This window comes from Cydia fagiglandana, chromosome 1 (assembly GCF_963556715.1).
Source record: "Cydia fagiglandana chromosome 1, ilCydFagi1.1, whole genome shotgun sequence".
NCBI classification, from domain to species: domain Eukaryota; kingdom Metazoa; phylum Arthropoda; class Insecta; order Lepidoptera; family Tortricidae; genus Cydia; species Cydia fagiglandana.
This window is the reverse complement of record NC_085932.1, coordinates 10,697,282-10,725,186: the sequence shown is the minus strand read 5'-3', so window position 1 is coordinate 10,725,186 and position 27,905 is coordinate 10,697,282. Positions and strand designations below refer to the sequence as shown.

The following is a 27,905-nucleotide window of genomic DNA, read 5'->3' as shown; positions in this document are numbered from 1 at the left end:
TGTTAGAATTACACCGATACTATAAGCATCACTCACACAAACAAGCAATGAGGCAAAATTTTACCAATATTCAAAGGCTTTTTTCTTAATAATTTTAATCAATATCTAGTATTTTTTTACGTTAAGCGAAGACAGAAATATATATACTACCCAAACATTACATATACAAGTGAAGAAACCCTATATAATAGGAGCTAGGGTGCCAAGAAAGTTGTATGAAAATCGAGCAAGGAGAACCACCTTAAAGTACAGATTTTACCTACTACCACAGATAAGAAAGTACTCATAGTAAAATTGGTTGTCATAATGCTAGTCATTTCCTATGGTTTCTGAATGCATTTTAGAGCATTAATGATATGTGCGTAGATAAAAAATCATTGTAATTTTTGTAACATATTTCAGGGTGCCTAATAGCCAAGATGACAATCGTTGATAGAAAATGCCAATCGAAACTTAAATTATGTATGGAAATAGTCATCATCATCATCATCATCTAAACTTAGGTCGTAATAAAATTCGTGCTTTATTGAGGTTTCCGTATGATCACTCACGGCCTGATTCGAACTTTAAGATACCTATGTCAGAAATATGCTAAAGATACGACATGGATCGGTTATGTCAGTGTCAAAAGTGAAGTTTTTGTTTGAAGAAACGTCAATGAATATTACATAACATCGGCCTGATTCGAACTTAGAGATACGTTAAAAATTTGCTAAAATTACGACATGGATCGGTTATGTCAGAGTCAAAAGTGACGTTTCTTCAAACAAAAACGTATTAGATAGAGCCCTGAACGACAGATCTTGAAATAAATACTTACTAAAAATCGTGTTTGTTTTGTATGGGAGCCCTTTTATTTTTTATGCTTAATTACTATTGCTTTTCTTCGAAAAATAACTACTTTACCACAGAAGTACCTATTTTAAAATAATATCATGTTTACAATGAGTATGTGACATATTTGCGACTATTGTGATATGGTTTTGACAAGTCAACCCAGTCAAATTAGTGTTGCCACTATGTTTCGCCTTTAGTTCCATTTTATTAATTTTTACAATTTCATGTAGCACTGTACCGTATACTATGAATGTACTGTAGGTACTGTATAGGTAGGTACCTATCTAAGGGTCGGTTGCACCAAACCGTCTGTCACGGTTAAAGCGTTCGCTATTTTTTTTTGTATGGGTATTTTTATACTTCACTGCTGTTTGACGTTAATCAGTCTGTTAAATGTGGTTAGTGCAACTGGGCCTTAGTAACGGTACGGTTTTGCATAAGTATGTCTACTCGTAGATAGAAGATTAGATTCATTAAATCATATTGTTTATTTAGGTATTTAGGTTAACAATAAAATTGTAGACCAGGTACCTAAACAGCCAGCCACTAGAGCCATTTTAATAATATACTATGCTTATCTACTCTATAATATAATTGTATTCACACCTAGTGGCAAAATAATACCTACCTACTAAATAAAATTAAAATAATACTTAAACATATTACATTTCAGTCGCGACAATACAGAGATAATAGCGAAACGCGTCATGCATCCACAGTGTAAAGAGCAGAACAGTAGTCAACGGAGTGGCGAACGTTGTATGATAGCTGTGGATACAAACTGTTGCAACTAATTACACTGTCGATATTATCGATTACTTTTGTTTAAAACCATTTATTAATATAAATTATTAAAGGACATAAACAGGAATATAAAATTAAAACTAAATACAATTTGAATCACTAAAATTAAAAATATTACTTAAATGCATTTTTTATACATGGGTACATTTTATTATTTATTAACAATACATGTACTTACAGTGTATAATATAAAAAATATAAAATAAATAAATATTATAAAAAAGTGTATTGTGTTATCAAAGTTTGTTTCAAGTTATCGGATAAGTACCAAGTATGTAGGTATTCAAAGTAGCAATTGATCAAAGTTACAAACTTGTAATCGAGCCATTACAACAAAAGTTTTACTTGATAGGATACCACGTGCGTTGGTGAAGATCGTGTAGATATGGCATCATAGCGTGCGACTGTGTTCTACTGGTGCGGAAATCGTACGACTCGCTCTCCGGCACCTCGGTTCATATTGATTGCCGGTGACATTCTTTATCAATACACCCCCGGCCCGCGGCGCGCGGCCGCACCGCACAACACCCAAAAGAAACAGAAACGTTTCTTCGCGCGCTCTGAACGCACACGAAAAAAGGGCGGAGACTCCGCGGCGACGTCGTCGCCCAATCGAATTAGGGCTCCGAAGGCGACCGGCCAATCAGACCGGGCCGCCGGGGCGGGCGCGCGCACGCGGCCGCGCCCTCGTTTCGCTCCGGCTTTTTATTTATTGTTGCGCGAAACGGCGCGCGCGACGGGCGTGTGTGTGATGCGCGCGTAGTTTGATATTGCGAGCATGGAGTCCGCCGTGGACTCAGCGTCGACCACCAGCGAAGTTAGCGGGTCCTCAGGGGGTTCGCCGAGAGTGAAGGCGGCGTCGCCGGCGCGGGCCATGAGTCCGCCGCAGCTGCTGGCGCCGAGGATGCCGCTGCCGCCGCCAGGGCTAGGGTTGCTCGGTTCGCTGCAGATGATGCACCACTCACCGCTCGAGCTGATGGCGGCCGCGCACCACCACGGGCCGCCGCGCTACGGCAGCCCTCCTCCTATCTCGACATCAGACCCTTCGGCAAACGAGTGTAAATTAGTTGATTATCGAGGACAGAAAGTTGCCGCGTTCATAATCCAAGGGGACACTATGTTGTGCCTGCCGCAGGCGTTCGAACTGTTCCTTAAACACCTGGTAGGCGGGCTGCATACAGTGTATACGAAGTTGAAGAGACTGGACATAGTGCCGCTGGTGTGCAACGTGGAGCAGGTGCGCATTCTGCGCGGGCTGGGCGCCATCCAGCCGGGCGTGAACCGTTGCAAGCTGCTCTCCTGCAAGGACTTCGACGTGCTGTACCGGGACTGCACCACGGCAAGGTACGTTTCCACCGCGTCCCAACAACCACTACGTGTGAATGTGAATGTTTCATTTGTTGCACCTCTGCGGCCCGAGTCGAGCGACGGTAAAGTGATGTGAATATTTTTTTTATTTTACTTTTATCTGTTCATTCGCCTGTTTTGAGTTTAAGAAAACTTTGTACCTACGCTTTTTTCTACCTACCCGTTGTTGTGATTTTTATACGGAACCCATAATTCTAAGACATTAGATGAATTACCTATTGTTTATTTTTTATTTGTTCATTGACTACATCAAAAAACAGATAGGTAGGTAGGAACAGGTAAATAAATAATAATAAAAATTACCTACCTACTCGTAAGTATGAAATTATTATATTATTGTATGTTATGCTACTAAATAAGTTTTAATTAAGTAGTTTTCTACATATACGTCATCGTATTAGCGTCGCTCCTTTATTTTTCTTTCATTCAGTTTTATTTAATATTTATAGAAATACTTTTTTAATATTTAAAAACAAACGAATTACTGACAAGGAATTTTATGTTTATGATTTACTGCGTTAAGACCACGTTCTTAGTGGGTCTAGGATTTTTACATTCCTTCGAAGCGCGAGGGTTGTGCTCGGCATTAATTTTTCATGTTTTAATACGCGTCAAATATTTCCACTGGGTTAAATATTAAAGTGAGTTTCGGCGACGGAAGGGTTAAATCCCTGTTAATTAGCGGGTGAAGTTTAAATATTTAAATAGTAATTTTTACAAACGGTAAAGTTAGATTAAAAAAAACTTGTTTGTCGGAGCGGCGGGTAGGCCTAAATAGGATGTTTCATTTTGATATTTGGACGCGTTACGTTTTTTTAAAATGTAATGTCCCGTGGAAGCGTCGCCTTGGGAGTAGTAAAGTTGAATTTTTGCTTGTATTGACGGTTAATGTTTGTAATATAACGTTTGTTTATTGGGCGGAAACGTCGGCTGCTGTGACGGCTGTGATGTGACTCAGCGTTCAGTACGGGTTTATCATTGAAAGGCTGTTTCGGCCCGTGATCTCATACGCACCTAGATTTCGTGTTTTCGCGAGGCTTGTATGCTGAACAAAATAAACAAATGCTTCAGTAGGATTCCTTGACGATTGCCTCATATAATGCAATGAAATAAATAACGTGAGAAAAGAAGATTGATTGCATAAGGTCTTCGTATACCTGCTTATTATGAGAGGATTAAAAATAGATAAATAATAATAAGTTTCAAGCTTATTTTTTTTTGTCTTTGTATGAAGATAAAAGTTAGTAATTAAATTATGTGGCTTTAAATAAAATAATATGTTCATCGGAATACCACAAATAGGATAGTACCTATTTAGGTAGGTTACCTATTGGCTAACAGCAACGTTGCAAAGAAATCAAAAAAATGTAAGCTGATAGGAAACCTACTGTCTCTGACAAATCTTAATAATATTAAACTCAATCATTTAGTTATATTTTAATGCCATGGACATCATGATTTGCTTTATTCTAAAAAAAAACATTTTGCAAATACTAATAGTAAAAAACATCCTATGTCGGATCAGGTAGAAACAATGTTGAATTAGAGAAATCGCTCAGTGGAAACATGTCTAAATGGATTCGTATGATTTCGGACGCATTCAAGCATGAGGTTTATTTAAATCTATAAAAAATATTATTTCTTTATTCGCATTTGTAGTTACATAGTTATAACTGTGATGTATGATTGATTGATTCCAACTTTTTACAGTTATTACCAAATTTAGAACCAACAAGTAATATACCTATTTAAATTGTACGGATTAAGACACCTTGACCATTATTTTCGTTAGTAATACCTATACCTATTATATCAGGCGTTTTAGGAATTGTAACTGTAGTTAGAGTAAAGTGTAAAAATATGGGTGCACACATCATCTTAAAAATATGTCCAATATCTCTTATGTCAGCGAATTAGGAACTATGGGACATATTTTTGAGTAAGTTGTTCACACCCATATTTTTATACCTGACTGTATATATGTAGGTATCTGATCGTTTGTGTTAGCATGACAGATGACTCACGATTTTTGAAATGTAATGAATGAGTAACAAACAGCCTAACTTTAGGTGGGTATAAGTGTACCTATCTTGCCATAGGTACATAACTACTTGTATTTATTATCTTCGTCTTTAACCCTTTGTAATACAAGAAACAATTTATTAGAATTTGCAATTCATTCGAACTTTTAAATACGGAAAGGTTTAGTGGGGAATGCGAAGCCAGTATTATTTTAATTTATTTCAATTCAAACCTATCACATATCACAATGGATGTAAGTATTACCTATAAGAATATTTTTATTTTACTATATTTAAGTTTCATGTATAGTATTTACATAACACACAGAATACTAATAAAAAAGCTAATGAATAAAAATAATAATTTCTCATATTGATAAACAGTTCATCATAGTCAGTCAATAGGTAATACTTAATAAGCGGGAAAGAGAGTACCTGATATGGATGAAGATTTACTGAATTAGAAAATATTTGTATAATTACACACAATGATAAGCCTAAGGAGGTAGGTAAGATATTGATATTAATATAGGTATGTTAAACGGGTAACTTTCGCTGCACAGATGGAACATGACCAGTAAGTTATTAACATAAATAAATAACACAACAACATAAGTAAATGAGTTTAAAAAAGACAATTTCATATTCAGGTATTACGCACTTTAAAAAATTGCGTGCAGTTATAGGTACGTATGTAATATAGATAGATAACTTTTTACGATAGAATGCAACCCCTGCATGTCGTTGTTCGCTAGGAAACGCAATATTTTTCAAAAATGGAATGCCCGCATTACAAAACGTGTGTAAATAATAGGAGGTCGCTCCTTTTCACGCTTCAATAATTGCTCGACGGCAGATAAACGAAGATCGGGTTACGTTACCGTGGAGAACGGAACGTTAGGGCGTCGTGTTCTTTAACTCTTTGAAGATTTGCTTTTCTGAATTGAGTGATGCATTTGATGTCAGATTCGTTTGTTTGCTTTGGTATGATGAATGCAACGACTGCATCAAATACACCCACCTAAACTAATTCATTGGCAGGACTTGGTTGTTTATATAAAAAAAATTACCGTGTCTTAATTGGAATATTTAAGGTGTCCGATTGTAATTAACTAAATTAAATTTAAACAGTAAACACCTTAAGAAAATAGAACTAGACAGTTAAAATTTTTTTTTATCAATTTACTGAATGTTATATTTTACCAATTTTGCCATCCTATTGATCACTACTTTGATATATGTACATACATATTTATTTGTTCAGGACCTGAATATTAAGAATAAATAATTTGTTAATATTTTTTTAATGTCAATAGTAGAAAGGTAATACCTACCATAATAATTACATAAGAAGCCATAAAATATCACAATAATTATTTCTATAATGTAACTTTAAACAATTCTCAGTTTACAGTAATTAAGTTTCATTACTATCCAACTTAATAATAGTGTTGTAAAAGAGCGGAGAGCGTGATTGCATTATTGTCAAATAAAGAATGAAACAATAGGCGATCGACACCGAACAGAATCCGAAACGTCCAGTTGGATCTATCGAATTCAGTCGGGTTCCGTCCATTGTCTCTGCTCTTCAATTACGGAGGTCATCAACACGCCGACAACACTTTTTATGGAATTTCCAGTTTAACGACTCATTTTGATGGTCCGTCTTCAAACGTAGTGATATTTTGTAAATAAACAAGACACTGAAATAACTCATTACCTTTGTAGCCGGTAGCCGTGCCGGAACTTAGCAGGAACTTTGGAACTTTTGTGTAGCCCAGGTAGGTAGGGCCACACGCTGTCGCATGGGGCTGTGGAGAAATGTAAACAATTTAAAGGCCTTCAAAAGGAGTGTCACACGGATATCTCGCAGGACATGGTGGAAAATCATTTTATAATTAACTTTGCGGGTAGTATAATATGTATTAAAAAACAGTTTAAAATCTTCTCCTAATTTTTTTACTAAGTACATATTATATAGAGTATTTCAATTTATTGATTACAAGATTTACAAGTCACCTTTCTCAGGGTTTAAATGATATGCATAGAAGTAAGTTAAGCATCTAAATATGTAGGTACATGATGGCAGTACCTATACCTACGGAGTAACTAGTTTGTGCCTAACGAACCTAGCTTAATATATCTACTCGCATATAAATATGTAGTTGTTTTCTAAAAATCAAACTGTCGCCGTCGTCAATTATATTGTCAATATCGTAAAATTTATACTTCTCTTTACAATTCTGCCCGCTCACGCGCACTTCTGTTATTTTTATGTGTTGTAATAATTTAATAAAATACAAAATGCACCTGTAAAAAATAGTATGTATGCTGGTACGAACACATGCAGAGATTAAAATGATTAGTACCTACATGTAGATTTTAAAATGTCACTCGGATAATGATTTAAATCAATTGTATCATTTATGTATGCCATTAATTAACGTCAGCTTTAATGAATCGACATGTATATTTCAAAATTGATAATTTCACGGGCAGCTTGTGTCGCTCTGTGCGTTGTAACAGTCCTGACCGCACTAATAGGATCGCCACGAACTGCAAATAGGTAGGCCTAGTATGTATCCGTAGCTTAGGCGGTAGGTATCTGTCGGGAATAATATCGTGAATGGTGGTTCCGACTGGCATGACTCCAAGTGGTGGTTCTCATTGAAATATTAAACCAAGACGCCGCAATGCAGTGTCTCACACACGCCGCGCCTGCAGCTGGTTATGTGTGCATGATGGGAAGACAATGTTAATGTAACGGCTGGGTTTTAAATCAAGTTGCCTGATTTTTTATTCGAGTTTTAATTTTAAAAGTCAATAGTGACAGGTAATTGATGCATAGCTAGAATTTGAGTCGTTAATTTTTAACTATAGGTAGGTTAAATAAAAAGTTAGTAATTAATGAGTAATTAGTAGCATTTTCGCAAACACGTAAATTCTCGCGCAATTATAATATAATATATGCACTTCAAAAAACTTATTAGACACATATATAGTTGTTAAAATTTGTAGCTGTTCCTTTTTTTGTTCACTGTAAATTCTTGAGGTTTTTTTAATTAGACGAGTTAAGTGATTTGGTTAGCAAGTTTCGCTTTCAATGATAAAAGTCATCATTAGTATTTTTATTGCGATGAGCACCGTTCACACAACGCTTCGCTGCGCTTATTATCAATTGAATCTGCACAGCAATCGAATCCAACCTTACTTTCTATACTTCCGAACACATTTCTACACTCCGATTGTTTTTTGTTTTCCGTTCCTCTATTTGTGCTAATTACTGCTTCTTCGATACTACTAATGCTTCTTAGATACTATTGAAATATAATTGCTTTTGGGTCATAAGAGAATACATATATATGTATAGTAAGTCTCAAACTTGCCTCATTGCCTGGCTACTTCCAATATATGCAAATGGAAACGGGCTTTCACTAACAAAGACAATTAAGGCATGTCTGCTTTCAAATGAACCTGTAGTAAAAGTTCCAACACGCATAATGCTCAATCACAGTATTAAGCAAATAAAGCAACAACAATATTACCGAAAGCTATTCACTCAAGTAACAAATAAATTGTACCAACTGAAGGAAACTCAATTTCTTCCGCAGTAAAGCGACAAACTGCTCCACAATGGGAAAATCATGGTGGCAATTTATTACGATTGATCAACAAGTGGCAGGGGTACGTCGGAAAGAACGAACGACAATACGAATGGAAACGAACGGAAGACGAGTGCCGACATTCCCGACTCCCGTAACATTCGGAAAACGCACACCAATGACACTGGGGAATCCCTCCGGCTAGACGGAATTATCTCACACTCTATTCCCGTTTCGCGTACCATTCAAATTGCATCTCACTCGTGCCCCTCGCGAAAATGCCGCCGTCTCTTTCCCATTCCGTTCATTCATGACTGCAGATTTGAATGGATTTGGGACGTTTGCTTCCCACAATTGGAACACTTTGGGCTTCGAGGGGGCGACGTTTGCACGCGTCGCGACGTTTCGTTCCTGACGAGCCATCCACCGGTGAACCTCGCCGAGTGCTAATGTTACGGTCAACAAAACAATGCAAAAATAAGCGACATAATGAAACAACGTGCTCGCTTAATTAAAATTCGCATCCGTGTTAGTTATTGAATGGTTGATGGAAACTATCGCATGGCGTGTAGCGCCGGTAGCCGTTGTAACGTCTTATAATTGCGGCTCACCATGTGTTGAGCTCTAATCATGTTTAATTATAGTCAGAAGAGGGAGTCATTGCAGTTTATCATGAGATGAACTGTTACAGTTGTATAAACGCTGCGAGAAAATGATGGATTGCGCTTGTTCTACTAATGAAAGTACGGTTAGCAACAAAACTGTTGCATATTTTCATGCCATATTTAAAGAGTAGATTGTAAAAGGATCACTGAGGACACAACAATTCGAATGATGCAAAGTTATAAACGTCTTGTTTTAATTTACGGTCTTCAAAATACTATGTTGCATTCTACGCCCTTCAATTAGCTCTACCACATGCTGTGAGTTTTATTATTATTAAAATTATTTATAAAACTCTGTATCGCAAGCTAAGGTGTAGCATTACGTACTTACAACAAAATCAAATAAGTACAAAACGTTATATTGCTTTTAATCAAAATGCTTAAATTTATTTGGATTAGGACATTTAGTTACAATAATAAATTTAAATAAATAATGTTTACAAATTCTTAATATATCACGTTACCTAAAAACACAGTCATAAAAATCCTCATTGCAAGTTAATTAGTATGACAAAATTGAATCACTGAAAAAAAAACTGTATGTAATTGAAGTCCGGTTAATGCAAATGTACCTCACCATAGACCGGCGCCGGTGCAAGTTCACTTATGAATATTTTTTCTATCGGTACGTTTGAAGGCGTGCATCGTCATTAATCCAATGCAGATTAGATCAAGACAATGGGAGGCGGAAATGCAGGAAAACGACCTTTTTGCGCGACGCGCTCCGCTCCCCATTGTGTGAAGACACGCTTACTAATTGTCAGTGAAAATCTTCTCATATGCGCCGGAGTTGACTCAGTGACTTATTTGATGTTATTAGTGTTAATCACTGTAACGTGAATTAAATAGACATTTAGAGATGTTTACCTTCTTAGTAGAATAATAAAATTGGGCCCAGAACAAAATTTACTACAATATTCATAGGTCTAGAGGGGTTGGCGTCAGCTGCGAATACTGAAGATGCTGCCAGCTTCGCACTCTTATGGATTTTATAGGTGCTCTACGCACAGGTTCATGTTGGCTATGTTTTGGGAATATTTCACATACATATTATTTTGTTTTAACGTGAGTGACTGTTTTTGCTACGTCTGAAGTTAACATTGAGAGATTGAGATGCGCATCACTTGATACTAAATGCGGAGTAATTATATTACTTTTCAAGCACCATTTGATCGATGGCATCATTCAACTAAAATGTTAAAATGGGTTTGCACTGTGTTATTTTTTGCTAACATAAATACTTGAAACGCATGTTTTCTATCGAAATTCTTTGCATTATCAACGTCAAGTCACCATTTATCCGCCACGTATCTTGCTCGGGAAAAACTATCTTCAGCGGCGTGACAAAATGAAGTTATTATTGTGGAGAGATTCCGCAAGATTGAACAATTAGCCCGTTATAGTGATACGGCAAAAAGCCGAGCGAGCTGAGCGTCGCCTTCCCATGGTAATAATCAATTAAACTAAATAATCAGCGCTTTGAGTAAAGTGGGCCTCGTTACAACGTTTTGTGCGTACATTCAGATCTCTTTTACCGTTTATTGTGTACATTTTCATCTGGTTATTATGTGTTAACAATCGTCTAAATATCTATTTTACCATATAGGTAAGTAAGGTTTACCTACGTTTAGTTTCGTCCCTACCAGTAAATATAAATTGGTATAATAACTTAATATGTAGGTAGCTAAATTATGCAAATATAGTGATCTTCGATGACTTCTAGTACATAAGATAATTATGTACTTGTGATCTAAAACAAGTATAATACACCCAAGAACAAGAGGTCCCATTTCTATCGTTTTCATTGTGTTCGGTGAATACGAAGAAATATTAAAATATAATTTATATATTACCGTCAAATTTGGAAGTAAAGTAGGTAAGTGGGGACCTGGATAAGTGAAGAGATCCATTGCTTGAACTCACGCTGAGGTTCCTACACTTTAGAACTGAATTACCTCTGTTTGTGGGACAAAACAAACCTTCATATTTCTATATATAGATCTTCCAATTTTCTCGTAATATTTATCTAAGCGAATGTATTTCACTTCTTTTACTGAGACTGTATAAATAGTTTAAAGAATACTTGTGTTCAATTTATCCTCTGTGTCTGGGGTACAGATGTAGACCGAAGACCGATGTAGTGCATAAATGTTTTCCATTGTATTTTCTAGGAAACGTTCGTATTTGTCATGCTAGTTCAGTTAACCTCAATACGAATAACCGAAACGATAGGTACCTAAAATCTTCATTAGTAGGTACGTGAAAATCCCAAAATTGATATCTGTGTATGAAAGAGGAAAGGCAATGAAGTCTTTGTAAATTTAATGCGACAAAATCTACTTCTCTTGTAGAACCATTCAGGATATTTTTTTTTATTTTTTTTTATTTAAGGTTTACCAACAGATACAACACTACAGAAATTACAGATAAAAGCCATAAGTACATAAATAAGTGTCTATCCAATTATAGGTAAACACAACATGCGTTAATTCTTAGTACATATCTAATTAATTAAGACCTAAAGTGTAAAGTAATAGTTATAACATACTTAAAGTTAAATTAGAATTAGGATATGTTAAGAATAAATATAAAATTCTGTTTGTGTGCTGATAGACAGGGTTTGTTGATTTTTTTTTGTTATTGTTAACAATTACAAACAAATATGGTATTTAAGAATTGCACCTCTAAAAAACTTTTATTCTCACTTCTATTAATGGGACACTCTGTAAATGAGATACCTAGATATTAATTTATGCCATGTTATTGCAGGTTCCTTGAGGTATATAGATTGATGTTAAATCAAGGTATCATTTCTATTGCTTTGAGATAACTTCATTGTTAGAATCAAAAGAAACAAGTCTGATTGATAGTTTAAGAGCCCTTCAACGTGCACACTAGCGTAGCGTAGCGGCCCCCTTTTTTCAATATATTTCGTTAAATTTAAATAACCACGATTATTTCGCTGTGGCGCTAGTGTGCACGTTGAAGGGCTCTTAATAACTTTTTTAATAATTAAGGTATATTTACAGTACACGTTGATTACAATTGGAAATTATTATACATACCTACTTGTAATTATTTGTGATTTTAAAAATGCCTCCATCATGACCTACCTTTTATGTAGCAACTGTTCCGTGTGATTTATAATGCACACAAATCAACTTCAAGAACATTTTATTAGCTTACTTTTCTTAAACTTACGCAAATCTAAGCTTGTATAAATAATTTAACTTAAATAATGCCTACTATACAATCGGAGAGTTACAAAGCAACGAATGAGATAAGGACTACTTAACCCCAGACAGAGTCCTCGTAAACTCTGATATACGGTTTATAATAAAACTTAATAAAACATTAGCAACATTTGAAAGAGAATCGATAAAACTTACCAGCTGTAGCGCCGAATGGGCTGAAGGCAAGTTGCAGCTTAACAGATAGTAGTAAATTGCAGTTTATGGCCGTGGAGTTGTTTTATTGCAATCAATATGCCAATGTCTAACAATGTAGTGTTCGAAACTTTTTAGATAATAAGTTACCTATTTTTGTAAGTAAAATAATTCAAGTTTTACGAGTTCTTCGCAGCAGACGAAGTCGCGGGCAGAGGCTAATTCAATAAATTAAATTTAAAATACAATTACATATTTCACGTCTGAAAGATTTGTACATTTTAAATAACAAAGTTCTTGAATGTAAACGAGTAACCTTTTATTCGATTAAATTCAAAATCTTCAATTGTTTTATTACGAATATATTTTTTAACAGATACTGATACATTAATTTAAAATATTTAAATGTGCCTTTATAAATTACATGTTGCCCTGAATGACGTCACTACTCTCACGACGAGTCGCTAAAGCTTTGTAACTTTGATTAAAATATATTTATAGCCTCTATAAAAATATTTAATTTCTTCCATATAGGAACATTTCGAGTATCTAATTATCTTCGCCATAAAGTGACTTTGTTAGCAAAGATATTTTAAGGCAAATGCTGACTGCACGGCCATGACCCTAATCCACAAGCAAAACTAACTTTGTTTAAGGGAAAACAAACTCTAGATTTCTTCTTCTGTGATGATATCGATTGCCACCGTGTGCATAAAAATCGATAGCGGTCCAGATGCACAAAAATGGGGCAGAGGAATCGATTTGTCCCACATTTTGGCGGTCTAGCGGCCGCCGGCGGCGAGGGTAACGCTCGCGATAAGGGATAGTGCCCCCCTCCGAGGCGGGGGCATTCCCCCTCTTCCCCTTGATAATATTTACCGCCCCCCAGCCGTACTTACGCCCCTCAGTATTTACGGGTTAGAGAAAAACAAGGGTACTCGAGCTTTGGAAGGTGCAACGTAGATTTTAATCCTTTCTGATGTTTATGATTGATGGCGGATTTCGTGATCGGAATTGCGCTGATGTTGATGGATCCCTTCTGATTCCACGCCGCTCAGCGCGAGTCGTGCCACAGAGAACGTTTTTACGATTAGCATTCTGCCACTGAATACTAATTCAATTGGAACCTAAAAAGGGAAAATGTTCATTCCCATGGAAAATAACGAGCTCACACAGAAATACGAGCTCTGTGTGAGATGTTCTCTTAGTGCAAGTTAGGTCGTGGTTGAAACGTGTCGCCGCATACAAAAGTGGTACGTGACACCGCAACGAGTCTCCTATTTGCTTTCCCTCGAACCTGTGAAAATGCATCTACATTTCCGCTTCTTCAAACATCAAGAATGTCATAATCATAACTTTTTCAATTTAATCGCCCTCACAAGACGTTTCCACGCACATTATATTTGACCGTTAAGTTCAAGACTTACAATATGAACAATTCATTTCATATAGCTGCTGGCGCCATCTGCCAATCAATAATAAATTTCAATACTCTTAAAAAACTTAATTAGATTGCTTTTAGAGACAGAGCAACATTAGTTACAACGATCAATGCAGTCTCATAGACCTGGCCAGCTTAATGGGTTGAGCTTAAAGTGAAGGTGTTAAAGGTGAATTTCACTGAGATTTAGATTGCAGCAGTGGTGTCAGCAGGTTTGTGTGGGTGTAATGTGATGATGGGTGAAGATGTCAGTCAGTATTGACGCGTGCCAATGGTCCACGACTCGTGGCAAGGCCGAGAGACTAATTATTACTTATATTGGTCTATCGGACAGCTTATCGGCGCTTTGTAACACTACAAAGTGTTTTTTTTCACTTCGATCAAAATAATGAGAAAGGATGGTTTTTGGCTAAGCCTTGGAAAGTAAATATATTATTAATGTTACGAACTAAGAATTTAATAAATCATCAACAGGCTTCAAAGGTTACATCAGAGTTTGGTTAAAACTCAAAAGTTTGTTATGCAATTGACATGCGCAATAAAATTGTAATGTTGCAATTCGTTCTACAAAATCCATAGATAATTTTGTAAAAACAGCATCTCGAATTTTGCAGTTATACAAAAAAAAAATTATCGGGGGTTAGTTCAAGTTTTATATGATGTTTATCACGACTTCGTTATGTTATACTACTATATAAACCTAGGTATGTACCCATACGTAACACACTAATATTTTCGACCAAGTACCGTAAAATGGGGTGAGTAGGGTCAAAACTGAAATTCAAACCTCGATAACATTTTATTTTTACATATGAAAACTGAATGGTGTATATAATAATTAATAAGTGTTCCGGACGTTTGTATTTTAGTTTTTATTTACATAAAACAATTTATTAATTTTATTCAATGGTTTTGTTCTTGTTTTTATTTTATTTTGGGTAGTTCCATTTCATAACTTTGACGATAAAGAGGAAAACCCACCTCACCCCGTAGAATCGTATTTGGGGTGAGAAGAGTTTTCATACAAAGGTGATTTTGGAAGATTGTTGGATCGATTTTTTTTATTATGCGTATTACTATAGCTCCATTTTAAATTGGAATACATTATTTTTGTAGCAGTAGCCTTAAAATCCCTTCTCACCCCCCTCTCAAACCTTCTCTCCCCATTCATAACCCACCTCTCCCCGCGAAACCTACTCACCCCGTTTTACGGTAACGCATCAAATGACCAGTCAAAAAACAGCAGTTGAGTAAATTAATGTATTTAAAGCGTTATATTTCCAGTTAGCTACACGTTTGCATCGAAGGAAATTAAGTTTGGGGAATTGAAACTAGTCATTGTTCTTTTAATTGCGGTCAATTTGAGCGTTCTACACGAAAAGAGCCTGTCATCGTGTGAAGAGCCACGGGTTTATCGTGTATTTGGGTGGAAATACTGTAAATAATGTTTAATTCAGTAGTTTATAATTTCGGTAGACTGAAACCTAGTCGTTACTCACCTCTTATAATTAAAAGTCTAAAAAATCGAATCGAATGTCGATTTATTATCTGCTCACGTATTAGTATTAGGTTTATAATCCATACTTGTTCTTAAAAATCACACCTTAAAACTAGCATACAATTTAAATTGCCCCATACACATGTAGGGTCGAAATGTAGTGTAATATACAATGGTGTTATTGAGCTGGTTTGATAATGAAGTGGTCAATGAAAACCTGTAATCAAATGACACTACCCAACCGAGTATGGTATCGTTAGAATTGGCTCTATCTAAGCTTTACAAACGGTCTGTATGGCATAATTCTATCGTTGCGGAATTTGAAGCCAGTAACTCATAGACACGTACCACATTTATGGACAATAGGAAACGCAACAAATATTACCATATAAACACTAAATTGATAGAAGTGATTAAAAAAGCTTCATCGATCAATTTAGTATATCGACAAATGTTGTGATCCCTACATGGAACCAACACATCCCTAGCTGCACATTTAGGGAACGCTATTTAATAATTCCATTCGAAATATCATTATAGATATCAAAGAAAGGGTTGCACAGTGGGCTGCGCTGCGCTGACTCGCACAAAACTCTATCTGCATGTGCCCTTGATTGATGTGCCCTGTAATTATTAAGACGCGATAATAACACCGCCGCTGACGGACGCACTTTGTTTCTGATGACTCAAGACGAATCAAATAAGAAATTCTATCCTGCTCTTAAATAGGACTTATTGCTTGATGTTCTGTTGATTAAACGAACGTAAATTGTTATTAACTTTGTTTCCATTTCGTTTTTGATGCGAATTTTAATTATGTTTTTAGTTATTTTGTTGTAATTTAACACTGTTGCAGTGGGAATGAAATTAATGTAAATGAATGTTACAGCAAAAATGGTTGGAACAAAAATGTAAATGCGTAAGCCACGCCTGTATTATACGCCGTATCCATAATGCTATATCGTGGATTTTATTTACATAAATGGCTACCATACGCAGATTGTCTTTATGTTTTCTGTGCGTGCGACCCGGCCCCACGAATCAGAAAATTAACGTAAATAGTAATGGAGGAAAAAAAGCTATTATGCAAATGAAACATTTTGAGGTAAATAGAAACTGACGTAATGCGTTGTTAAGAAAGGAATAAGTAATAAATCGTTCTTGATGGCTGGTTTCGTTGACTTATTAGATTATTAATACTGTAACACGGTTTCGTATTTTCTTTGGATTTTTAACCTATATTTAACCTAGTCAGCATAATCTGGTTAGATTGACTCGGCTTTTTTAGTGGATACTAATGAAATATTTAATTTACTACCGACCATCGTAATTATTATGAATTAACTAGGGGTTACAATTACAAAACATTATAAATATGCTGATTAGATATACCATTCCAAACTGACCTTGTATAAGTGTACGTAAAGAACCCTTACATTAAAATTGCCATCAATTCAGATGCTAGATATGAATGCGTTATTATATGTATTATTATTTAATAACTAACTGTTGAGTGGCGAATGTGCTTACGTCAGATGGGTGCCGAATAATAGAGATGGTTGCAAACGTTTAGTGTACCCTCGAGACTGGAAAAAACGGATAAAAAATAACCATTTGTGTTGTAACAGCGATATGATTTTGCACTTTTTACTTTTTTCTATTTGCGCATGTTTTCAACATTGGGCGGAAGCTAGAGCTACGAATCGATTAGACACGTTTAAAATTACGCTTTTTGCATCGGATATTGCGGTCAAAATATATTTCTGAATAATATGTTTAGGGAGGGATACCTAGCATTTTAATGATAAATTATAAACTGATATAGAAGATTTTAAAAAAATTACGAAGTAAAATAATTTTGTTTGTTACCAAAGTTGTGTTTATTGTCGTGTTTTTCTGAAAATTATATGCTTTTTCTGCTGTACCACACAGAGAAATACTGGGACATTTTATGTTCTATTGGGATCAAAGAAGAACATTAAATTGGCAGAAAATATCACATTTGGTCATTCGCATTTTTTAAAGAAATGGTCACGGAACTACTTATACTTTACCGTTGCATTTCCCCTTTCTATTTGGCTTTATTTGCTGATAATTAACAGTTTAGATACAAATCTTAAACTTCATACAAATGACATAGAGTTAGACCATGAAAACTCTGCAGCGATTTTGATAGCCCACACAGAGCAAGTGTTATTCATACGTCATAATTTTATAGATGTTTGACGTTTAAAATGACACTTGCACTGCGTGGGCTGTCAAAATCACTGCAGACTTTTCTTGGTCTAAGTCTACCTACATACTTCAATTTATTTTTACGATTTTTTATATTTCTGTTAAAAGTAGCTAAACTCAAAATATTTTTTTAAACATTGTCAGTTTACATTAATTTTAAACACTGCAGTAGGTATTCCAATCTATTTCATTTATCCGAACCGAATTACAGGGGTCTCCCTATTTTCGTTTGAGCAACTTAATTATTACTGAAATTGTTGCAAAATGACTCGTAATAAACCCCCTTCAAAAACAAGTTTTCAATAATTAATAACAACGTTACTTATGTACTACGTTACTTGTGTATGTTACTTAAGTTATATTAATCTTTTACTTTAGTCAATGTCTCCAGGAACTTTATTAACAGTAGTACTAGATTCGGGCAGTCTAGTGCAATGTTGCCACGTATGCCGATATTACCAAGATAATTGATTTTCCTCTTTTTTAATTTAGTACCTTTTTGGCAAAGAAGTCAAAGAACTCGAAATATTCGGACATTCGGACTGGCCCCCAATCATAAGAATGTGACTAATTAAATAAACGGACGGCCCCGGGCTTCGTTTTTTACAATAGACATATCTCATTTTGTTTTAGGGGAAGTAATTGACTGGTTGTTAATTTTATTTTAATTTTACGCGCATGGGATGCCTTTCTAGAGATGTCGGGTGAGAAATCGAATGTAGCCTAAATTTATTTAGATTTTACAGCATGGCTATAAACATTCTTGTCATTCTTTGTCAAAACACTCTAAATTTAAATGTTTATGTACCTATATAATAGCGATCTGTTACGTAAACATTTTAATTTATCGTGTTTTGACATCATGCATCGATTTGCATAAATCCTTGCACGAGATTTTTTAGGTGCAAATTAACAATGTATGTATGCTAATTCCGTCATAGGGCCTATTCCGACCACTAGCGTTTTCCTCGAACAACGAACAACATTGATAATGTCGTTGACAAAGCAGTGATTGCTTTTCGTTTCAGCAATCAAAAGCAAATGTTTTTTTTCCTACGATTGAAAATCATATAAATATTCGCTCGTGGACGGAATAGTGCCTATGACGGAATTAGCCACATTGACCTTACTAATATAATTAAAGGATATGATAAATTATAATATAATCCACATGAACACATTGAATGAATGATTGTCGGAAACAATATGCTTAGAAAATATCTTAGCACCTACAGAAGGTAATGCGATTGATATATATGATATATCTTGGAAGCACTAGCAACCAGATGCCAAACATACTAGTTGAATAGGAAATCGATGAGTGTCATAGTAACAGTAACAAAGACAGGATAGAAACGGTGTTAACTCATAACAATGCAACATTCGTATCTCATATTTCCAATTAAGCCTATAGCTATGTTAGCAACAATGCACATATAGGAATTTTAATTGGAAAAATGAGAAGCGAATGTTTTGTATTCTGATTTACTGTGGGTGAATCTTTTCGCTCCAAAAATGAATTCATTCGTCTGCAATTTTTACTTTTCTCTGTGTTGCCCTTAGTGTTTGGATTGTTTGGTCATGTCTGTGTATAGTAGATTGTTAACCAAGGGTTGAAAGGCACCCATTTCTGTCGAGGTAATTTGGCGCTCGAACGCAGTGAGAGCGCCAATAGTCCGAGACAGAAATGGTGCCTTTCACCCGAGTTAAACACTCTACTTTTCATATCGAATGCGAGGAAACCAAACAAGACAAGGCAATTTTGCAAAACCAGTAATGAAAGTACCTAATAGATCTACGGCCATGATTTATTTTCCTTAGGACTTACTTGCAATCGGAGACTTTACATGTGTGAAGATATTATTAACCCCTAGCGAAAATCATTTAGATTGCAATATTTACGAAAACATGCATTTTTTAACAAACTGCAGTAATTTTAAAATGATTTGTTCATTATAGTATGAAAATCGGCGGGATTGCCTCTTACTTTTTAATTTTATACTTTTTCGTTCTAAAAGCCGCAACAGACTACCGGACCGCACCGCGACCTTGGTGCGCCGCACCACGTAATAACATAATAATAGTAGTTTATGTGACTGCTACATAATGAAAGGCATTAAAATACGAGTGTGGGTTTATGAAACGAATGAAATGAGTTTCATAATAGTATCACACGAGTGTTTTAATGCCTAATTATGTACAGTTACATACACTGCTTTATCTACACACATATTATAAACTTTCTATGATATATTCACTAACTTCATATTACAGCCGACTTTGCTCTCTGGCGGAACTCGCGGATATGAGATGGCGTTTCTGAAATATCTTTATCGCACATTTTACACGAAACTTTTGTTATAGTTCCTTTAAAAACAACAAATACAAATTATTTTTTACTTATAAACTAATTAAAAGATAAACTGTACGTCAAATGGCGGCAAATGAAAACTTTTTTCACGCACGTCACGCATCCGTAGTTTTTTTTAAATTCAGAGACAAACTAGAGTCGGGGTCGATTACCATATCATCCGATACCAACTTACATGCGAGATTTGTCAATATTGTATGCAATTGTCATTTGATTTCGAATAAAACGTCATCTCAAGTGATATTAGAATAGGGGTCAAATCAAATTGCTTTTTTTTTCAGAGATGTTCGAAATTTGAAATGCATTACCAAATCGATTTTGATATAGTAATGAAGCTATTACCACATTTTCACAGATAAGAAATTTGCTGTAACAAAATAGTTTATCGTAATGTGCGCCATTATTTACGAATTTTGAAGGCATCATAGACAGTTTATGATACGTGTGTAGATAAAAGTATTTTAAATATTAAATAACAATTTAATTAATAATATAAGTAATTTTTATCTTGTATTTTATTTTATTTTCATGAATATAGTGCTAAATAACTTTAAAAATCAATTTAATATGGTACAAACGTTTAACGGTGGCTGTATAAGATTCTGCCTTTGCTCATTTACGCAAGTGTAAGGTTTAAAAAATATTTTTGGTGTATTCCTTTTGGTTCCCGCCTTATGAAATCGAGTAAATAGAATTCAACGAAAAAAATCAAGAATAATTTGTTTTTAACAATTCACTTACATAATTTTTTATAAAAAAAAATATCAATGTGGGATTAGTATAATTAAACAAGTACGAATTGTTCCAGGCGAGGAAATAATGACACTATTTTTCCATTTTGATTCCACCCAGTTGTTCGTGGGACGGGGACGCAGAGGAGTACACCACTTTTCTGCACTAGAGCATAAATGTATCACTTTCTGCGCACCTTTTAGAACAACAACGACCCACTTTCAGAGCATGAGATATGAAAAAAAAAATACAGCACAGTCCTGGGGAAATAATGGTACACTGGCTTACTGAGGCATTAGTCCTCTTTATAAGTATGTAACTTTTTGTACTAATATACGAGTAGTAAATATAGTATAATAGTTATACTTAGGATAATAATTGTACTAACAATCTATGGATGTTAAAATTTCCAAACTTAACTAGACAAACTATTACTTACAAAACTAACAAAATACAAGATGATGAATGATGATTAATCCAATTTATATTACTTTTAATTTCTCATGCTCTGAGAGTCATTGTTGTTTTATAAGGTGTGCAGAAAATTATACATTTCTGCACTAGAGCATTTTAGGTTCCAAGTATGATTTTATAATATTTTTTACCATAGCCAATTGCAATTTGGGTATAAATGGATTTGTTATACAATTTCCATTCTGATATTTGTTTCCCCATTCCATAAATAACGATACTTTTGCCTAAATTGTTTACACATTAGTCTTTCAGTCACGTTAAAATAAGTACTTATTAAAATATCACTAACAGCAAATGCTGACACGTAAGTAGTAGGACTAGTAATTAGGGTACACAATGTACTGCGCAGTTGTCGGCAAACAAGATTACGGTTGCATCCTGCGTTCCCGGTGGCCGTATCCGAGCTTATCATCTATGGGGAAAATTTATGAATAGGCTGTTGTAACTATTGCCAGAAGACAAAAGGACCGCACATTATAGCCTGCTGTGACGACACTAATATCTTGAAGTGTATATGGATGGAGGTACATTTGGTCGTAATAGAATACAGTGTATAAGCATAAACATACATATACATATTTGACGTCGACTGAAATCATAAATGCTGTAGCATACAAAGATATTTAATAAAGTACCTACATATTTCTCGAAACCCAAATCGGTAGGTAAATACTTTAAATTATTTAAATAAAAACAATACATATATATTTTATAAATAAACAACATATTTCTTGTCATCGTCAGTAGGGCCAATTCACTTTTCGAGAGCATCCACTGCGACAATCCTAAGCACTACGTAAAATAGTTTTTTCTCCGATATATGTATGCAGACATATCATCAGGTGTGAAAGTGAAAGACATAGGGCCCAACTGGGAAGAAAAAATAATGAAGCAAAAACTTTCAAACTAACTTCCTTCTTTCCTTCGAAATTATGAAGTCGGTTTAAAATTCAGAGCCAAAAATTCAATTTTACAAGAAATAAATGTAACAAAGACCATGAAACGATTATTATTGTCTACAAAACAGTCTAATTTGTATATTTTATCAGCTCCTATCTTATTACAAATACTCAACTTGTGTGTTGAGAACAAAACACAGTTATGATTGTTTGTACAAATGTCTTCATTCATACTTTCACAGATAAGCGGCCCAGATTAAATTTTACATGAATGTATTGTTTAAATTAAAGTCGTGTTAAATGAGCATAATCTTGGTGTAGTGCACTTAAAGAAGCGAGTGTGACAAGGTTTCAGGGCGTGTTTGTTCAAGAAATAGTTTGATATGGTAATTCAACTTCCGTGAGTCGAGATAGTATGGGAGTCGGGTTGTCTGCCAAGCCAGCCTGCGGGCTCAGACCACGGCTGAATGTAAGTAAATCAACATTAGTGTGGTCCAAGTACGCAATGATGTCATCGCAGCTTATGTTGACTTGATACATGTACTAGTTATGCACTGTTAATAATAATTATTGGACAAATGGTTAAATTTGTTTAAAAAATACTGAATTGTATCAATATACACCGTGTTTTTATTGAATTCCGTTATCTTCGGGGTATGGTTAAATACGTTTAAGAGAACTAAATGGCATAGTCAATTAAAAAAAAATGCTTTAAAAAAATGTAAGTTTAAAAAGTAATTAAATGTAGCATACAGGGTTGTTGTAGCACGGGCATTACATTACCTCAACCAAACAATTGAAATCTGTGACATATCAATATCATTTGGAACATCGATCGACCGAGATTGTACTTAAGTTTAGTGGCAAATGTATGAACTTATTCTAAACACTAATCAATACGTAAACCGGCCCTAAGGCAAGTGTACACGCTTGTAGAGGCCTTATAGGAAAAAGATAAATTATTGATTATCTCCGAAATGGAGTTTATTTAAAATATCAGTGTCTTTGAGAAAGTTACTTCATTTAAGCTCAGAAATGCACCCTTGAAATTAACGAAAAAAAAACACGGTGTAGTTTTGGTAGATTTCGTAATATTTGCCTTCAGTTGTTCAATCTATTTCATTAAAAAGAGCTTGTCGATCACCATTGCCTACCCATTGTGCATTTAAAGTAAATTTCGCAACTAAAACAAAGGCGGCTGATTCAATTAGGTTAATTAGTTTCGATCAATAGAAAGCGGAACTTTGACATTCAGAACAGTTAAAATTTGTAAGCGATTATAATGGCCAGTTTCAAGCAACAGTAAATAAAATTGGTCAGTTACTGTTGTGAAAGTATTAGGTATTTATTTTAGGAATCCAACATTGTGATTATTTGTGGTGTGTTACTATGTTTTGAAATGATACGTCGCCAGAAAAGTTTTGAGCTCTAGGTACATTAAAAATATATATTAGCGGGTAGGTCCGTGTTTATCGACGAGCGCCAATCGAATAATAAACATGTTACTCGTATTATTAGATTAAGAGATGCAAAAAAAGGTCACGTGGTCAACTCCATACAATATTTAAATTCCGATTGTCGTTTTCTAATAAGCGATTGTCACTCGGTTAGGTCCGCAAATCTCCTTGGCAGATACAAGGCTGTTTAATATCAGTATCTCTTTCTTATATCTCTGTCTCTTCATTTATGGCGCTGTTAATTATGATTAGGGTAAAGTTTTTACTTTGAAGGATTTATTTATTTATTTAAACTTTATTGCACAAATTTACAAAAAAAGAGTACAATTGGCGGACTTAACGCCTTAAGGCATTCTCTACCAGTCAACCATTGGGCTAAACAGAGACAGTAATTAATTTGGTGCAGGATTGTAAATAGTGGATATGAAAATAGACACAAGTCGACACTACAAACTATAATACTATACTATACTATTACACAAATATACATTTTAAATATACCTACGTGTATACAAATGTGTAATGTGTGTGTGTGGATTTCAATGTAGTTAGGTTTTTTTTTCGACTGAGAAATCTAGTCGGTTAATATGTTGTTGTCTATTGTTGTTTTTTACAAATCTATTGCTGCTTAGAATGTAATTTAAAAATAATTAAAAAGTAAAGCGATAAAAATATGCCTACTTTCCGTTAGGTATAATTCGCGCTGAGACGTGTTAATTTAACAATTACGTATTTATAGCTTATTAAATAATTAGTTTTCCTAGCTTTATGCCCGCGCCAGCTCGTTATGTTATGCACCAGTGTAGTAACACAGTAGGAAATGCAATTAGCCAGTGCTCGCCACGATGCCTCCGACCCGCTCAAGCGTGTAACTCCTTATCTCTCTTGCATGTTTTTTCAATATGCAATCCAGACAATCGTGCCGCTTTATCTGCCAATCGGAATTCTCAGCTATTTTTTCTTTCCAGCAGTTCTAATTATTGAGTTTCGTAACTGGCCGAGTCGTGTCAATCGCCTTGCGAATTAGACGATACACACGGTTACCCGGTGCGATGAACTATTTATCGCGGATATCGCTGACACAAGTATTTTTATGATCATTAGGTAGTAACCTGCAGCTAGATAATTTGAGCTGGTCGTTAGAGGCGCTAGCGTGTCATGAATGGGTATATATTCTCAATGGATCACGTTCACTATGCGCTGGTATGACATTAACATTAATACTGTTGCAGAATGAGTATCATAAAGGGTAATTTTAATTCGCTATAGTGTATACAACATTATTTGCGGTATTTGACGTCTGTCACTCACAACAGCAATACTACGTAAAATGTCTTGCACATCGAAATCACAAAGGAAAACAACTGCACTGCAAACGTTTACGTTCTACGTCTTTTTTTATTTATTTTAGGGTTGGCCGGTCACCATCGTTATGAATCGGTAGTCGTCTAAGTAAATCGATATGAATTTTTCATTTTTCTTTTAATAAAAGTAAGGAAAAGGTGGATAATTAACTGTATATATGGATATATTTATCGTCACCTAACAGACAACAAATTTGACACAGAAATAACATAAATAAACTTTAAAATAGATCCCCAGTTAGTTTAGATTTTGACGATGGGTGCGACCTACTCGGTCGGTGTATTAAATGCATTTACCTTGCGGGAAAACCATATAATTCTAGCTTTATTTAAATCACAAATAAAAATTCATTATACGTCACAATTCGATACCTCAGTCTACGTGCCATCCAATCGTAATCGCTTGCTGTGACAATCGATTTGGGTTAGTTACATCTCTATATACGTCAGTCACAATGTGTCAAATAACGCAAATAATATTGCATACACTATAGTTGGGTGCTACTCGTTTAAATGGTTAGAATACTTCACCCGTGTTCTATTGATTCTTTCTCCTTAATTAAGTTCTAAATTGGGTTGTTATTGTAACGCTCATGCAATTTTAAATTAGTTGGATAGATAGATACATCGATTGTTTAATAAGTAGCCACGTACGATGGATTACGTCGATAAATTTTATTATTAATTTCCGTGATGTTAAAGTGATTAAATTTATCGTCTGAAGCAAATGTATTTAACGATAAAACATCAGAAAGCATATCAGCTTGAAAGTTCTTCCACAATAATCGAGGGAGCGTGTGGCGTGATAAAGTAATAAATAAAGTAACAAAATTCCACATTTCTTACTTAAGTAAACGTAGCAGGGGAATACAGGACCATTTACTTAAATCATATGAATTCCTTAACCAAAGTAAGGTGTGTTTCCCCTTCGCAGTGTTTTGATGTCTTAATGATATCGGAATGATGCATGCGCTCCGGATACAAGTGCCAGAACGATATAAACCGAGCGACGGACAGGCCAATCCTCATACAATTACTTAATAACTTTGCGCACTTATTCGCCTATTTCTGCTGCACGCAACCTGGCAACAATTTTGCAGCTATTTTTTAAATTTAATTTTGCCAATTCCATTGACATCGTGGAACAGTAAAAAAAAACAAATGTGGATTAAGTGAGTGTGGTGGGTGAGTGAGTGAATAGCTGACTAGAAGTGAATGCCATGCCGTCCGCCATGTGTACTTTCCTGTTCCTAATGTGAAATTAAGGCTAACCGTTGATAATCGTGTGCCTCGAGTGTATGTTAGAAAGTGACAAAATTTGACAGTGGTTTCTAAGACCTTACTAAGTTTTATGAATAAGGATTTAGCCCCCATTCGCACGACAGTTTTTTCAACGCGCGTTAAAAAACCGTTTGAATGACACAAATGGATAACCATGTATGTATTCACACGACAGCGGTGGCGCTTTTTATCAAGCGTTGTTGGATTTTCGACTTTAAGCTTTGGTTGTTAAGTCGAATTCAGAGTGTGGACAGATTCAAGCGCTTTTTTAACGCGCGTTGAAAAAGCTGTCGTGCGAATGGGGGCTACGGGGGTAAATAAATCTGATGCGAGTGATGTTAGTGCGATTTATATTTTCCAAAAAAAGACCTGAATTAGACGTTAGGACTCAAGACAATAATTTTACAATGTAATTCTATTTACTTAATGATATAACCGGTCAGTAACGGTGAGATATTTGTTTCAATTTGAGATTATTGAAATATTTGCAAAGTTTAGATCTTTATAATAATTATTAAGAGGTATTGAAATAAATCGTATTCGATGTTGAAGTTTGACAAAATAATAAGATTGTATATAAACATAATCTTAATATAATAACAAACGAAGGCATCAAAGAATTGAGGCCACAGGTTCCATAACTTCCCGAACGGGTTGTACTCGTGACAAGCATCTCTCTAAACAGTTAAGACTTCACATCGAGAATTATATTTACCAACGTACAATTGATGCATCAAAGCCAGTTGTAATTGAATTCGCAACTCTATGGCTATTAATATTGAGGTGTATTTTATTTGAAATGGTTAGTTTGTAGCTGCAAAATCAATTAAGTTCCGATGTGAAGTAAATCGTGACCGCGGAGTCGGTGCCGCGAGCTAATCGCTTCTGTACCCTCTTTTTACCTTCAGTTGCGTTTTGAAGCAACATGCACTTTATTACAGTTATGTACATTGTTGAATTATTCTAATATTAATTTTATTGTAAAATACAATTGAAATGCTCTGAGAGATAAACCTGCTTGCAAACTAAACAACGGAAAATATAGTCAGGTTAGGAATACAAGATCAAATGCAGAAGCCTTTAACGGGCATACGTGCTGAGGAATTTCTTCAATAGTTTTATATGATTGTTATTACACAATGCAAACTAAACCTAAGACGATCCCGAGACGTGCGTCATAATTTATTACATTTAAATTGCAACGACAAGCAGTCCACATACGTAATGAATGCAATGAATTAAGTGAAGTTCGGGGGCGACTGACATTTACTTTATATTAATTGTGAGTGATTAGTTTCGCGCAAATGATAAAACAAATGAAAGTGTATAATAAAGGAATTAATTCAATAAATTGCCAACATGAAATTGTGATTATGAAGGGGTTCAATGGAAAACCAGCCTTATACAAAAGGTACCGTGATACCAAGCTGAGTGGAAACTTTTTCAGTGACGTTACGATATGACTGTGTT

The 27,905-nt window shown here is 35.1% G+C and overlaps 2 protein-coding genes across 9 annotated transcripts in view; one reads left to right on the top strand and one right to left on the bottom strand.

Annotated features, from left to right (window-relative positions):
• Window positions 1–1,106: 1,106 nt before the first annotated feature.
• Window positions 1,107–27,905, bottom strand: part of LOC134663736 (protein retinal degeneration B) — a 427,614-nt gene continuing 400,815 nt past the window's right edge. Inside the window, exon 3 of the transcript XR_010098172.1 lies at window positions 1,107–1,121. The gene's annotated coding sequence lies outside the window, so the exon portion shown is untranslated. The remainder of the gene's footprint in view (window positions 1,122–27,905) is intronic.
• Window positions 1,929–27,905, top strand: part of LOC134663766 (dachshund homolog 1) — a 165,928-nt gene continuing 139,951 nt past the window's right edge. For 4 of the 8 annotated variants that reach the window (XM_063520292.1, XM_063520266.1, XM_063520257.1 and 1 more), the window contains exon 1: window positions 1,929–2,985. In XM_063520292.1, coding sequence (XP_063376362.1) covers window positions 2,420–2,985 — 566 coding nt within the window. In that variant the 5' untranslated portion in view covers window positions 1,929–2,419. The remainder of the gene's footprint in view (window positions 2,986–27,905) is intronic. The other 4 variants (XM_063520282.1, XM_063520273.1, XM_063520308.1 and 1 more) reach the window with 2 other exon arrangements.